The sequence below is a fragment of the Dipodomys spectabilis genome, unplaced genomic scaffold (genome assembly GCF_019054845.1).
Source record: "Dipodomys spectabilis isolate Male_0828 unplaced genomic scaffold, ASM1905484v1 ptg000042l, whole genome shotgun sequence".
Taxonomy (NCBI): domain Eukaryota; kingdom Metazoa; phylum Chordata; class Mammalia; order Rodentia; family Heteromyidae; genus Dipodomys; species Dipodomys spectabilis.
This window is the reverse complement of record NW_024870719.1, coordinates 12,158,594-12,174,501: the sequence shown is the minus strand read 5'-3', so window position 1 is coordinate 12,174,501 and position 15,908 is coordinate 12,158,594. Positions and strand designations below refer to the sequence as shown.

The 15,908-nt window shown below is 33.5% G+C and overlaps 1 protein-coding gene across 1 annotated transcript in view; it reads left to right on the top strand.

Moving 5' to 3' along the window:
- Mdga2 (MAM domain containing glycosylphosphatidylinositol anchor 2) overlaps nt 1-15,908 on the top strand; it is a 722,905-nt gene that overhangs the window by 589,478 nt on the left and 117,519 nt on the right. Inside the window, exon 8 of the mRNA XM_042677867.1 lies at nt 2,394-2,687. Coding sequence (XP_042533801.1) covers nt 2,394-2,687 — 294 coding nt within the window. The remainder of the gene's footprint in view (nt 1-2,393; nt 2,688-15,908) is intronic.

Below are 15,908 nucleotides of genomic sequence, written 5' to 3'. Positions count from 1 at the left end.
TGGAAAAAAGTGTCTAAATTTATAAATAACAAATATGCAAGGGAAATTTTAGACAATATAATGTTAGTATTTTTGAAAGATATACTCAGGCTTTATTTTAATTAGAATGATTCATGATATAAGTTCCTAAATATCCATCCTAGTAAGTTAGTAAATAAAGACTTTTGTTTGATACTTCTTGTCTCATTAAGTCTTTACTATTTGTACCTATAAGTTAATCATCAAAACATTGGAATACAAAAACAACATGTAACTTCTTAGTTTCAAAAATGAAGAAATGAATATATGGCCAGGGTCAGGTGACATGTTTCCAGAATTGATATGGATTAAACACTAAAAGAAATAGTACTCCATTGAATCACTCTTTAAATTCATTATTTCATTTAGTGCACGGAAATTGAAAATAAATCTGTATTTATTTAGTTTATCTTGTATGAAATTTTGAAATGTATGGAAAATATTCCTGCATAGGTAGATGCAGTTGTTCATGTTATGAGACAAGACAGGGAATTTGGAAAATACAGACCATAGAGTCCTTCACATTTCTGTCTTGACCCTTTCATACTGTCTGTCCATGAGACAAAGATACCAATGGAGCCAGAGCAGGAACAGGAAGAAGGCAGTGCAGTGCTTACTCTCAAGTGTTGTGAAGCTACTTCCACACTCATGTCTCTATGTTGACAAGTATGGTCTGTACCCTGTTCAAATCCAAATATTTTTCTTCTCTTGCTCTCAGTGTTCTCATTTGTTAAATTTTAGTATTAAATATTGAATCTTAAGCTTGTCAAGAAAATTTAATGAAAACACAAATTTCCTGGGGCCAAAAATAGTAAGGTTGCAACAAATGTTAACTGCTTAGGTTATTTCTGTTATTCTATCTTATTTCTCAGGAAGGTGAATAAATATTGCAGTCCTATTGAAATTATTTATTACATGGAACTGTTTAGGATTGCATCATCACTTCATGGTTTATGGAAACAAACAAAATATCTGGTTAAATTACTAGTTTCTACAAGGTAGCTATACGTTTTACAATGGTGGTTAATACTCTCCCTCTTCTCAATACTGAGATACTATTTGTATTATGTAAGTAGTTCTTATTACCTTGAATTACATGAAGGAATTAAATGATAAATGAAATGTGAAAATATTTTAAAAGCAAACTGTGTTCATATTTTAGTCTTGAATTTATTTTTTTACTATATGTAATAAATAAAACTTTATTTCAACAATAGTTGAAAAAACAATTTTAAGCTGTTTGTGTTAGTACTGGAACCAAAGCAGAGAAATGATGTATGAGAGAACAAAACTTATTTATTTTAATCTATATGTTAAGATATCTTTAAAAGGGGCATGTAAGAATCAGAATTACCCATGTTTATGATTATTCTTATTCTGTTTACCCTGTACTTTTTAGTAGATACTACATTCTAGAAACCATTATGAATTCAGATAAAACTATAAAAACAATGAAAATTTTCTAGTGGAATAGGTGGTAATGTTTGTAAAAAAATCATTATGTAGCACTTTCCTTATCTGAATTTATTAAATCTTAACATGAATATATATATATATATATATATATTCCAATATATTAAGTTCCAGATAAATCAATCTAAATTTCACCTAACTCTGCTGAGCACAACCAGAGACAAGATCAACCGGAGGATAGTTATCAGCCTTATATTAATTTAAATGTATTTTGAAAGTTTCTTTAAAATTAATTTTGTAGTAGTAGTGGCAACATTGTGGGAAATGGTTCTAGGACTTCAAAAGCATTTCAAGTGAAGTCATATGAAATTCAAGTGACAAAAACCTTAAAATCCTAAACAGGAGAATGGGATGGACTGCCACATGCTTTGTGATAGTTATGAATATATAACAATCAGTTTTTCCATTAAACCCCCACTAGAGAGAAAACAGACTGGACATCTTCTCAATTTGACAACAGATTTTATACCGAAGACATTATGTTTTATCCCAGGCTTTTCATTTTCCCTTCCTTACTACTTCTGTTCACAGTTTTAAGTCTTTCCAGTTAAATCTTATCCTCAGCTAGCCAGATCATTTTTCTTTGACAGATAAATATTGAAGAACCAGTAATGGTCAATAATTGCCAAGTATTGAATAGAGTTTTCTTATATGGACCATTTACTTGCCAATGTAATACCTCGATAATGGTGAAAATGTTTGTACTCTTTATGAGAGAATGCTTAATGAAGATAATTTAGAATTATTTAAAGTGACAGTATGCTTTATAATTCCCACGGTCTCTATATTTTTTTTATCACATTCTTCAATCCACAGAAATTGTTTCCTTATGATATTCTGTGTCTGCATATGCCTTACCAGTTTATACTAACCTTGAAAAATTTTCTTTTTCCCATTTCAAGTTCCACCCAATCTGACTGTTCCACAGGAAAAATCACCTTTGGTCACCAGAGAAGGAGACACAATAGAACTGCAATGTCAAGTAACTGGAAAACCTAAACCAATCATCCTTTGGTCTAGAGCGGATAAAGAGGTGGCCATGCCTGATGGGTCCATGCAAATGGAGAGTTACGATGGAACACTGAGGATTGTGAACGTGTCTAGGGAAATGTCAGGAATGTACAGATGCCAGACCAGTCAGTACAATGGATTTAACGTGAAACCAAGAGAAGCCTTGGTGCAGCTCATCGTTCAGTGTAAGTGAATTCCTTTTCTAAAATGTATTTCGATCTGGGAATAGAAAACGAAATGATTGCATTAGACTCTGAGTGAAATGAGGTGAATTTTGAAAGTGGATTAAGATAAAATATTTCTTCTATCTCATTGCCATCCAGTTTAAATTAGTTTTCTATACATCTGGTTATTACTTAGCTATTGGAAAAGAATTGTGTTTATGTGTATTACGGTAATGATCATAATGGGGGAACACGGCTGGTTAATACCGAAGAATCAACAAACTAATGGCTAAGAACTGTCTGTGTGCAATGAAGCCATGTGGTAGCTGGAAATAATTGTTATTTCATGTTCTACGAATCTTTTCTTACCAGAATTCATGTCTCTGCTTCAGGCAATCGCATGCTCATTGTCCAACTTATCTACCTATTTTAAGGAATCTCTCTTCTGTAGTTGTGGAGGCCTGATCTCTGAAATGTTGTGTTTGCATATCTGAAGCTGTAACAGTGGATTATACAATTACCTAGTAATAGAGAGATAATTCAAACAGATTTTCCCTACAGAGTTTCTGCCCAACTTATAGCATCAGATAAGTGCTTAATTGTGAAGCAGGAACAGGATAATTACTAAACTGTGTTTTATTTAAATCATGTTGTGCTTCTGACAGAAAATCTTGTAGACATTGTGGGCCCTTTATTTGTTTTTAAAAGTATCTGAGTCCATTCAAGAGCTTAAAAAAATGGAGGGATGTTTCTGGTCATCATATTAAAATCAGCACAAAATTTTAGTATTCAAGCTTAAGACAGTGTATTATCAGAAATACTGATTGTCTCTTTTATAATTGATGTAATTGGTAAAGGGCACCAATAAAAACAGGTAAGATTCTTTAAATGTAGGTAAAAAGTTGTGACATTTTTTGCATTGTGAAGCAACTTCTTCGGGAAAGGGTACAACCTAGCAGAATTTCTCTGAGAGCCAAGTATCCCTGCCATGACTACTAGAGGCCAGAAAACTTTCCATTTCTGGTGAGAATGTCACCGTATCTTTTAAAAAACGTATTTCTACCTCTTCTGAAGAATCTGGTTAAGTATGTGTCTGAGTTCAAATAACTGATAGCAACTATTTCCAAGGCTCATGCTCCATAAGTGAAGTCCCTACCAGCAGATTCCACCTACATATTTACCCTAAGGCTTACTTTAATAGGCCTAATAATGGAGGATCCTTGATAATACATTTTAAATGATAAGCAGTGTAACATTTAAAGTGATTTTTTTTTATTAATTTGGACATTGGATATTAATGGTACTTGAACACTGATATGCTATAAAATGTCATGTCATATATATGCATAAAGATATGCATGCATGCATACATACATGCGTGTTTCATATCATCTTCAGTAGTTAGTTCTACCATTCTAGATCACAAGCCAGCTTTTTATCTTTATGCACTTTTTATTGCTAGTAAAATATATTTTACCTTGTAGCTGTTCGTTAGTTTTTTTTTAGTAAATGCAAATTATAATAACAAAAATATATACAATAATAAGTATATAATATGTGTGTAAGTATATATGTATGCATATACATATATGCATACATATATTTATAAATATATATACATATACATTTACATAAAAGTATATACATATCCATATTAAATATAAGTGATAAATGTCCATGTTGTAGAAAGATCGATTAAAGCTGTAGGTCTCCAAATCTGATTATTCATTCCCTAGCAGTAATAATTTTGTTAAAAAGAAAACAACACAATTTATAAAGATACATAATTTATTAAAAATTTTAAATTATTCTCTCCATTTATTTAGGCGCTTCTTAAAGTATGTATATAATACCTGTCAGAATCTAGAATTATTACTAACCATTTCATATGTCATAGGTTCACAATAATTTAATAGAGTAAATTATTATAATATGGTTCAAGTTTCTTATTCTTAGAAGAGAGGTTTATTTTGAAGATGTTCTAGGTTTCTCACTTTAAATTAGAATATATAATATAGACCAAATTAGGAAATACCAAATGCATTTTTCATTTTAGAGTATATATCATATACTCTCTCTATATATATCATATATGTTATTTGATTCACTTAAAACTAATAGTATATAGGGTTAGCAAAAAGAAACCAAGTAATTCCCTAGGCAAAGATAATTAATAAGAGAAATTTAATATTAACTAAAACTGCCATTGGACTCTCATGTGTATATGTTAAATAAAGAAACTCAGATATGTCTACTAAAATCAAGTTATTTTTATGATAGATTCAAAATGTGATTATAAATGCATTATAATATTATACTGTAATTTGATGGACTGCACTATTTTATCTTATTTAGAGAGGTGAATCTTAAAATTTTTGTTTTGTTTGCTTTTTGTTCTAGTGCTGGGGCTTCAACTCAAGGCTTCCTGCTCTTGCTTGGCTTTTTTACTTTACTACATGAGCCCTGGCTTTCTGTCGGTTAACTGGGATAAGAATAACACAAACTTTCTACCCAGGCTGTCTTCAAATCTCAGTATTCAGATTCCAGTGTTCTGGGCAGCTGGATTACAGGTGTAAGCCATCAGCTCCTGACACAGTAATGTTTAAATGTTTTATTAAAGTGAGTGTAGCTGGGCACTGATGGCTCAAACCTGTAAGACTAGCAACTCAGGAGTCTGAGATCTGAGGATCTAGGTTCAAAGCCAGCCAGGTCAGGAAAGATCATGAGACTTTTATCTCCAATTAACTACCAGAAAGCCAGAAGTGATGCTGTGCCTCAAGTGGTAGAGTGCTAGCCTTCAGCAGAAGAGCTCAAGGATAGCTCCCAGGACCCCAGTTCAAGTTCCACAAACATTACATACACATACAAAATAAAAGTGAGTGTAATGTCAACTACGTTTTTTTCGAGGCTCACCTGGAGGTTATTACTTGCAATGAATGTCACCTGGCTGGTAAGGGTCCACCATGCACAAACACATTTGTATGTAACAAATGACAAGATATTTCTCTCAGGAAGTAGAAAACTATATTTAAATAAAAGACTGACAAGAGTAAGTCGTATAAAGTAAAGCTTTCTATTTAGCTCTAGATTATGTTTCTTGCTCCTTTACTACATCTGTTATCCAAATTAAGAAAATTCATGACAGAAATTAATCACATCTGTTGAGAAACTGAAGACTCCATTTCTGTATCCAAAGTAAGACTGAATTAGAAGAAAAAGAATGTAATCAGACACTGGAGGCACATCTCTGAAGTTCTAGCTACAAATGTGGCTATAATATGGAAGTTCAGTGTTCAAACCAGTGTAGAAGTATCCAAGAGATTACATCTCTGAAATAATCAAGAAAAATTCATGCTGGACTCTTGGCTCAAGGGATAGAGTTCTAATGGAGCAAGCAAGTTGAGCAAGCATAAGACCCTGAGTCAAATGCTGGTACTAAACCAAAAGAAAAGGCCATAGATTAGGGCTTTTTTGTTTAAGATCAAGAATCTCAATGAGCAGTGTGTATCTGTTATTTTTAATCAAAATAAATATCCATAAAAGTGTAATTTCAGGAAATATATGAATGAAAGCAAATTAAAGACAATGGCAAACATGTAGCAAATATTCTCACTTTATGAAAATAATTGAATGATTTTCTACAGTGTTAAGATTTATAGAATGACTATATTGAAGCAATATATCTACTTTTGGGATTTTTATAACAAATTATTCTTAGCTGGGTGCCAGTGGCTCCCTGGTATAATTCTAGCAACTCAGGAGGCTGAGTTCTGTGGATCATAATTCAAAGCCACACAAAGCAGAAAGAGCCATGAGACTTTTATCTTCATGTTATCAGAAAAAAAGCCACAAATGAAGGACTGACTCAAGAGGGAGAGCACAAGCCTTGAGCAAAAATGCTAAGTTACAACACTCAGACCCTGAGTTTACATCCTAGTACCAGCACAAAAAATATTCAGAAAATGTCAGTAACTAGAAATTAATCTGAGGGTAATATGAAATCTAAAAACCCAAGCAAAAACAGGATTCCCCTAGAAAAATGTTAAGGACTATCCAAAGTAATTTACAAATGTCAAAATACTTTTTATTTGCAATTTGAGCAATAAAATATTCTGAATAGCTTTAATGATTTAGGTGGGTTTCTTATTTCCTATCATAATTCAGTCTATCTCTTTTCACCCTTGTAAACACGATAATTCAATGTTGCCTCTCTGGCTACTTTCTGTCACTCATTTATGTTCAAAGCATTTTTTGAAATCTCTTGCAGCATTTATGTGACTGAGCATCATCTTTTTAGGTTGCTTCTTGGTGACTCTGGAGGTCCATACTGGGTAGTTCTATGCTGATTGTCATTAGTTTGGACAGACCACTTTCAAAACTTACTGAAAACCATGAATTTTAGCAGAGATACTAGATGCTTTGTTTCATTAATTTAAACTATTTATTTCATTCTTATTTCACTATCTCCTTCCTCAAAATTCTTCTGTAATACCTGTAGAGTTAAAATGAATAGCACACACACACATATAAACACATACACACATATACACACTGAGACACACACAGAGACAGATTGAATAGTTTCTAACTAAAACTATTGTTACCTAATTGTAGTCATTTCTTTCACCAGAGATATGGCTTGACTCTACTAGACTTTGATTTTGGCCCATAAGTTAAATTACCTTTGTGGATGTTCAAAGCTTACATTAAAAAGATGAGTGGTAAGTTGAAAGTTATTTTGAAATGGCACCAGCTGAGGATTTTATCATGACAACATCCTCTATGTAACTCCAGGGTAAACTTTGAAAGAAGCTTTCATTTAGATTTTCTTTAACCTATAGAGTCTTAGTCTTACAAAAACACTTATTACAATATATATGGCTTCTGGTAAGTTATTTCTCTAGGCTTTAATTTCCATATTTCCAATTAGAGGGAAATGTTTCCAATTTTCAGTTCATATTTCAATATTAAAATAATTTTGAAAATAACATATAAAATGTCATATAACACATAATGAAAATCACTATTATTACCATTTTGACTTCAATTTTAACATGTAATTTATGGTACATTTTATCCTAAAATCCACTTTCTTATTTGAAGATTGTTCTTGATATACCCTTATGACTTAATGCATTCAACTGCTATATCAAATATACTATAAAGGAATGTGTGATAAGTAACATAAATTTCAAGATCAAGGTGGAGGCCTATTTTTTTTAACTTATAAACTCATATGGTGGATCCATTCATTTACTGAGGGGCATCTGGGTTGGTTCCATATCTTAGCTATGGTGAATAATGCTCTGATAAACATAGTTGTGCTGTTAGCTTTAGTATGGCCTTGTTTCTGATCATTCAGGTAAATGCCCAAAAGTGTGATTGCTGGGTCATAGGGGAGCTCTATGTGGAGTCTTTTGAGCAACCTCCATACTGCTTTCCAGAGTGGTTGAACAAGTTTATATTCCCACCAACAATACAGTAGGATTCCCTTTTGGCCACATCCCCTCCAACATCTGTTGTTCTTAGATTTCTTGGTTATTGCCATTCTAACTTGGGTGAGGTGGAATCTCACTGTTGTTTTGATTTTATGCCTAGAGAAGTTGAGCATTTCTTCATGTGTCTATTGGCCATTCTTATTTCCTCTTCAGAGAAGTCTCTCTTTAAGTCTTTAGCCCACTTACTAATAGGCAGTGGTTTCTTTGAGGATTTGTGGTTGGGAGATTTGAGTTCTAAGTATATTTTAGATATGAGACCCTTGTCCATTGTATGGCTAGTGAAGATCTTCTCCCAATCCATGGATTTTCTATTGATCTTGCTTGCTAGGTCCTTTGCCATGCAGAAAATTCCATTTGTCCAATTTTTCTTTGATTTGTTGTCTTTCTGGGTCTCTATTAAGAAAATTTTGGCCTGTGCCAAGGAGATGACCTTCAGTAGATGAATGGATCAAGAAAATGTGGTATATGTATGCCTTCATCAGAAAACATGACACTGCCACATTTGTTAGAAAATGGAAAGACTTGGAAAAAATTATATTAAGTGAAGTAAGCCAGACCCAAAGAAACATAGGCCTTATGGTTTCCCTTAATCTGCAATAACTAGTATATGTCTAGGACATGCAGAAGAGGTCAAAAGCTATGTACATATGACCATATAAACTGATTCTAAGTGAAATGAACCCAAGATAGGGACACAAGAGATTTTTATCTTTCTTGTTGTTCTTTTTAATGTACTTACAATGTACTATGTGATTTTTTTGTTTCTCTGTATGTTCTTCCCCATGGTACAACCCCTGTTTTCACTGTATTTGATGTCGGTGCCCTGCATCGTGTATATACATTTCTCTAATTTGGAGAAGGGAAGGGATATAACAAAATGCTGAAATAAGGATACAGGATGGCCCGTTGTAACAATGAGATGTACAAGCCACTATGTTGAAAATGAACTTTACAACTTTTCAGAAGTGGTGGGGGGAGGAGTTGGGGAGGTGGGGAGGAAATGTATAACAATGTTGATAGGAAATGGACTCATTACCGCCTCATGTAACTATAACCCCTCTGTACAGTATCTTTACAATAAAAAGTATATATTTTAAAAACAAAAACATTCAAAAATTTAACTTTTTTTATGTGAAAAAACCAATATGGTAGAAAGGGCTATATATTTCTCTGAACTCTGTTTTATTAATTACAACCATTTCTGCTATAATTTCATCTTCTAGTAATCACTTGAGATTCAATATATGCCTTCATTTTTCTTATATTTTTAACATCACAATACTAAATGAACAAAATGATTATATTCCCAATTTATTGAGTTATTGGTTTCCTTTTCTAGAGAAAACTTTGAACGAAAATTCAATTGGGTAATAAAGCTTTAATTTTATCTTCCCACTTTAAAATATACTCTATAAGCATATGAATTGCAAAAAGTTTTGTTTTGGTTGTTTTGTGTTTGTTTTTGTTTTTGCCAGTCATGAGGCTTGAAATCTGGGTCCAGATAATATCCATGAGCATCTTTAGCTCAAGGCATGCACTCTACCATTTGAGCTACAGGAACACTTCTGGATTTTTTGAGTAGTTTACTGGAGATAAGAATCTCAAGGGATTTACTGCCCAGGCTGGCATTGAACCACAATCCTCAGACTACAGGCTCCTGAGTGGGATCACAGGCATGAACCACCAGCTCCTGGCTTTGGAATGTTTTTCAGTTTGTTAAGAAGGTAGTACTCAATAGGAAATGTATTCATTACCTTGCTCATGTAACTGTAACCACTCTGTGCAGTATTTTTACAATAAAAAAGTACAAAAAGGAAAGTAGTACTTTAAGAATTAGGTTTTTAAAATTTCTTTATTGTAAAAATACTGTACAGAGAGGTTACAGTTTCATGAGTAAGGTAATGAGTACATTTCCATCGAACATTGTTACCTCCTCCTTTGTTTATCCCCTAACATCCATTCTCTCCCCACCTCTCCCCACCTCTCAACCTCTCCTTCCTCCCCCAAGTTGTAAAATTCATTTTCAACATAATGTCTTGTACATTTCATTGTTACAATGGGTAAACCTCCTTCCCTTCCTGAAATTAGAAAAATGTATATACAAGATATGAAAACAGTGGTTATACCATAGGGGAAGCACGTACAAAAAAAGCAAAAAAAGCCCATATAGTACATTTTAACTATGTTAAAAAATAATAGCAAGAGAGAATAAAAAGAATTGTGTCCCTATCTTGGAGTTCATTTCACTTATGGTCATCTTATGTGGTCAAATGTACATAACTTTTGACCTTTTCTGCTTATCTTAGACTTATACTAGTTATTGCAAATAAGGGAAACCGTGGGACATATGTTTCTTTGGGCCTGGCTTACTTCACTTAATATAATTTTTTTTTAAATCTTTCCATTTCCTAACAAATAGGGCAATGCCATTCATTTGATGGAGGCATAGAATTCATATATATATATATATAATTTTCTTGATCTATTCATCAACTGAGGGGCATCTGGGTTGGTTCCATATCTTAGCTATGGGAAATAATGCTGTGATTAACATGGTTGTGCTGGTAGCTTTGGTAGGACCTTGTTTGTGATCATTTGGGTAAATGCCCAAAAGTGGGATTGCTGGGTCATAAGGGCGCTCTATGTAGAATCTGTAGAAAACTAAAACTAGATCCTTATATATCACCCTGCACCAGAATCAACTCCAAATGGATCAAAAACCTCAAAGTCAAAGCAGATACCCTGAAACATTACAGGAAGGAATGGGAGAAACTCTAGGGCTCGATGACACAGGCTGAAATTTTTTGTATTTTTTTTTTTATTATAAAAATGCTGTACAGGGGCTGGGAAGGTGGCTCAGTGGTAGAGCGCTTGCCTTGCATGCCTGAGGCCCTGGGTTCGATTCCTCAGCACCACATAAGCAAAAAGAAAAAAGCCGGAAGTGGCACTGTGGCTCAAGTGGTAGAGCGCTAGCCTTGAGCTGAAGAGTTGAGGGACATCGCCCAGGCCCAGAGTTCAGGCCCCACGACCGGACCCCCCCAAAAAAATGCTGTATAGAGGGATTACAGTTACAGGAGCAAGGTAATGAGTACATTTTCTATTGTTGCCTCCTCCTTTGTTTTCCCCTACCATCCCTTCCCTCCCTCCTCCACACTCACCACCCCCGAAATTGTAAAGTCTGTTTTCAACATAGTGTCTCTCACACACATTCACTCATCTACACACATCTACAATACAGATGCAGATGGTTAAAAAATTAGACATCTGAATGTGGGTAGTACATATCTATCTACTTGCCTGTTTGTCTTTCTGTTTGTCTTTCTCATTGTTGGTCCCATACATAGGAACACTTATTCCTTTCATGTATTATCTTTCCATGTCTTTGGTGATATTATACTTGCTAATTATCCTTTAATCTTCTAGCCTTGCTTTCATGGCTTTTATTTCTTCTTCTCTTAAATCAGATTTTGGTTTTAGTCTCCTCTTAGTCTATGCTCACTCTGTCACTTGACAGTATGACTTAAATTATCATTGCTATGCTATGATTATCCTCCATATTTGTAACTGGTACACACTAGTTACTGAAAAAAATGTCAAATTAGGCTCCCGATTAATTCTAAAATCTATTATGACTGAAGTTGAATTTATAGTCATTCCTTTGAGTTACTTTTTCTCCCCTTGAATTCCTGGTGTCACCTAAAAGGATCTCTCTAAGCTAGGCACATTGTGGTTCACACCTGTAATCATACTCAGGAGGCTGAGATCTGAAGATCATGGTTTGAAGCCAGCCCAAGCAAAAAAGTCTATGAGATGCATATCTCTAATTAACCCAGAAAAAAAACCCAGAAGAATAAAATGGTAGAGTGCTAGCCTTCAGCAGAAGAGCTCAGGAAAAGACCCCAGACCCTGAGTTCAAATCCCAAGATTGGCACCTAAATAGACAAATAAATAAATAAATAAATGGACCTCTCTCAGTTCTCATCTCTATGTACAAGTTCAACACTGCCTTATTTTTAGCAGCACTGTGAATGTTGGATCCTGAAAATGTTATGATTTTAAAATCAGATTTCTTGCTTTCATCATAATTTGTCTAGAATGCATTTTCATATTTGTCAGGATGGGAATAAATTTCATTAAGCCACACCTTTCTTCCTATGTGAACTGAACAAAATGATGTTTGAAAAGTGTTTAGTTTCATGTTTGATGCAGAGCTAGTATTTCCTGTTACAATCCATTCTTTTCTCTCAATTCCAATTGTCATTTTATCCCCTACCAGAACTTTCAACCATTTTCTCCATTCTTGGCCATCTCTTTTTCTCTCACAAGATTGTCCTGCAAGGAAGAATATTTTCATTTGTACTGACAGAACAATTTGTAACTCGGGGACACAATGGTGTCTCCTGAGTTCCAGGAGCTTGAACACTACCATCTTTTCAACTACCAACTCAACTCTCCCAGTGTTTGCCTTACATGTCATGAAGTTCCTTTCCAACTCTATTGAAATGGAAGCTTGTTCTGTTTTACATAGTCTGCAAGAATAAGCACCAGCTGTGTCTGATTGGATTGGATTGGTTTGACTTGGGTAGATAGAGAGGCATGAAGGCAAGCATCTTTCTTCTATGATAATTCTCTGTGGGTTTCCATTACCTGATAGCCAAAAGTCTTTTAATCTGACCATGTAAAATTATATTCCATGTTTTCATCATGGTGAACACCTCATTATTCTGGGTACTTTGAACTCAGTACTTTCTGTCATTTCACACTGCATTCCCCCCGCCACCTGCCGCAGCCCCCCATATTGTGATTACCTTGATGTTATGTGTAGAAAGCCCAGCCTTTACCATTGCCATTACTCAAAAACATTTCTCCCACGGTGTACTCTGACATCTCTGTCTATGTGTAACCATGTTTTTCATATGCAGTTTTGATAGAGAAGATACAACATTTAAAAATAGTTTTTGTACACAGAGATAATATACAATGGTACATTCTAAAATAAGATGAAAAATAAGGAGTTATGAATATGTAGAATAGATTCTAATTTTGGAAGTGAGTTCTACTTCTCCCAGTCCCTGTTTTAATTACGTAATGTGTTTCAATCTTTATCACCATTTCTCTATGTGAATGACATAATCTCTGTTATCTAAGAGTTTAAAAATCCTTACCAATAAAAATTGATTTATGCTCAATATAAGTAGAAACACATCACATATACTATTATTCCAGGAACATCCTAGAAATTATGTGCTTGAATAAAAAACAGGATGACAAAGTTTCATTGCAAATTGTTCCTAATGTGTGTGTTTTAATGAATGATAATAATTTTTAAGAAAGATAGTTTGAAGATTAGATCCACAGACAATTATATGTACTTACTTTGTTGAATCTAACTAATCTAGAGAAAATGCTTTACATGTGAAATCTTACTGGAGAAAAAAATTCTCAAATAATGAAAAAACTTTAGTGTTTGATGGATTATTTTTCAAATTTATGAAAAAGGTCATCTTATGAATTTTACCTCAGTCTTTCCTATTATTACTTTTGTGATTAACTTCTAATTGTATTAAATATGGTCATAAGATAGAATATTAAATTCACACATTAGTCCCAATATTCTACACACAAAGATGTGTTATTTTGCAATTCTTATTCCAGATACTGTTCTACTATTCTAGTAAAGATATGTCTGTTATTGATGAAGGCAAACATTGTCAAATATAAAAGAAAATATACTTATTAAATCACCTTAAATTGTTCCAATTCTGTTTCCATGTCTGTTTCGATGTAGATATTCTTTACAGCTTATCAGTAAAGAAGGTAAATTTTCCAAGGCACTAAGAAGATATGGTAGTTTGTAAATTAGTAAGTCTTTTTGCAAAAGCTATTTTATGTCACATGCTTAATTTAAAAAATAGTTTTTTAACTTTAGGAATTATTTTTATTTTTATTTCTAAGTTTTCTTTCTTCAAGGCAATATTTTAAAGAGAAGTTTCGTTTCCAGTGTTTTAAATGTTTATCAGCTTACATAGGTAACAAAAATTAATTTTCAGTACATATAAATTATTATTTGGATGAAGTTGAAAAATATTTGCGGTAGCCATTTTTATCACATGCAACGATCATAATTCTGAGGAAATATGATAATTTTAGGCAATTTTTCTTTAAGAAAGTTTCAGAATATCTGCCTCTGTCTTTCTTGCATTCTTTTTCCCTCTATTCTTCTTTCCCTTTATATAACACAATCTCTCTCTCTATATATACACGTACATAAAAGGTATATATACCCAGATATATGTATATATGTGTGTAGATGCGCAAAATGAAAATGAGGATAATTTAGAACTGTTCTTCATTAGGTGAAGATAGACTATATGCTCCCATTAAAAAAACCAGACATTTTTGTAGAATTATACATAAGACATTACTGGTCTTTTTCTTTCCTTCTTTTTGTTCATATGAAGGAAGGTACCAACAAATGCTTGCTCCTCCATTATAGCATTACCATAATGCTTTAGTTTTTATAACAATATGTACACACTGTGGTATTTACCAAAAATTATATCTGCTCTTATCATGCTCTGGTAATTTTAATATTTTGTTATTTAATTGTCCTGTCCTTAAAATTTCTTAGTGGTGGAACATTAATCCTCTTATTAGGTTAATAAGTTCCCATGAAGAGGAAAATTAATGGTTAGTTTACGCATAAGTTTTGTTGGAGATGCCAGATCTCAAAACATTAGTGCTTTGCATCTTCAGCTATGGTTGAGTATAAGCTTGCAAATTTGAGCTCAATATGTCTATACAGTTTCAATGTGAGAGTATGGAAAATAAAATTCCTGAATTATAGTAAAACTAACAGAAATGAAGATAGGTACTGACTCCTTTTGACATTAGTAATTCACTTTAATTTGTTTAAAAATTAATTTGTTCTATTTTTTTCTAATAGGTAGATCATATTCTGAATTTACTTTTCCATATATAATCAAGAACTTTCATAACAGCACATACTGGAGGGGATGTGCCCAAAGGGAACCCTACTGCACTGTTGTGGGTAGTGTAAACTTGTTCAACCACTTTGGAAAGCAGTATGGAGGTTCCTCAAAAGACTCCACATAGAGCTCCCCTATGACCCAGCAATCCCACTTTTGAGCATTTACCCAAAGAGCACAAACAAGACCACAATAAAGCTACCAGCACAACTATGTTTATTGCAGCATTATTTGCCATAGCTAAGATATGGAACCAACCCAGATGCCCCTCAGTAGATGAATGGATCAAGAAAATGTGCTATATATATATATATATATATATATATATATATATATATATATATATATATATATATATATATATATATATATATATATATATACACACACACACAATGGAATTCTATGCCTCCATCAGAAAGAATGACATCACCCCATTTGTTATGGAAAGACTTCAAAAAAAATATATTAAGTTAAGTAAGCCAGACCCAAAGAAACATACATCCCATGGTTTCCAAATTCCTTTACACATTGTTTACAAAAAAGAACAGTTGGGTGCCAGTAGCTCAAGCCTGTAATCCTAGCTACTCTGTTGGCTGAGATCTGAGAACAGTGACTCAAAGCTAGCCTAAATGGGCAAGTCCTTGAGATTCTTATCTCTACTTAATCACTCAAAAGCCAAAAGTGGAGATGTGGCTTCTGTGGTAGAGTGCCAATTTTGAATGAAAAAGCTAAGAAACAATATCCTGGCCCAG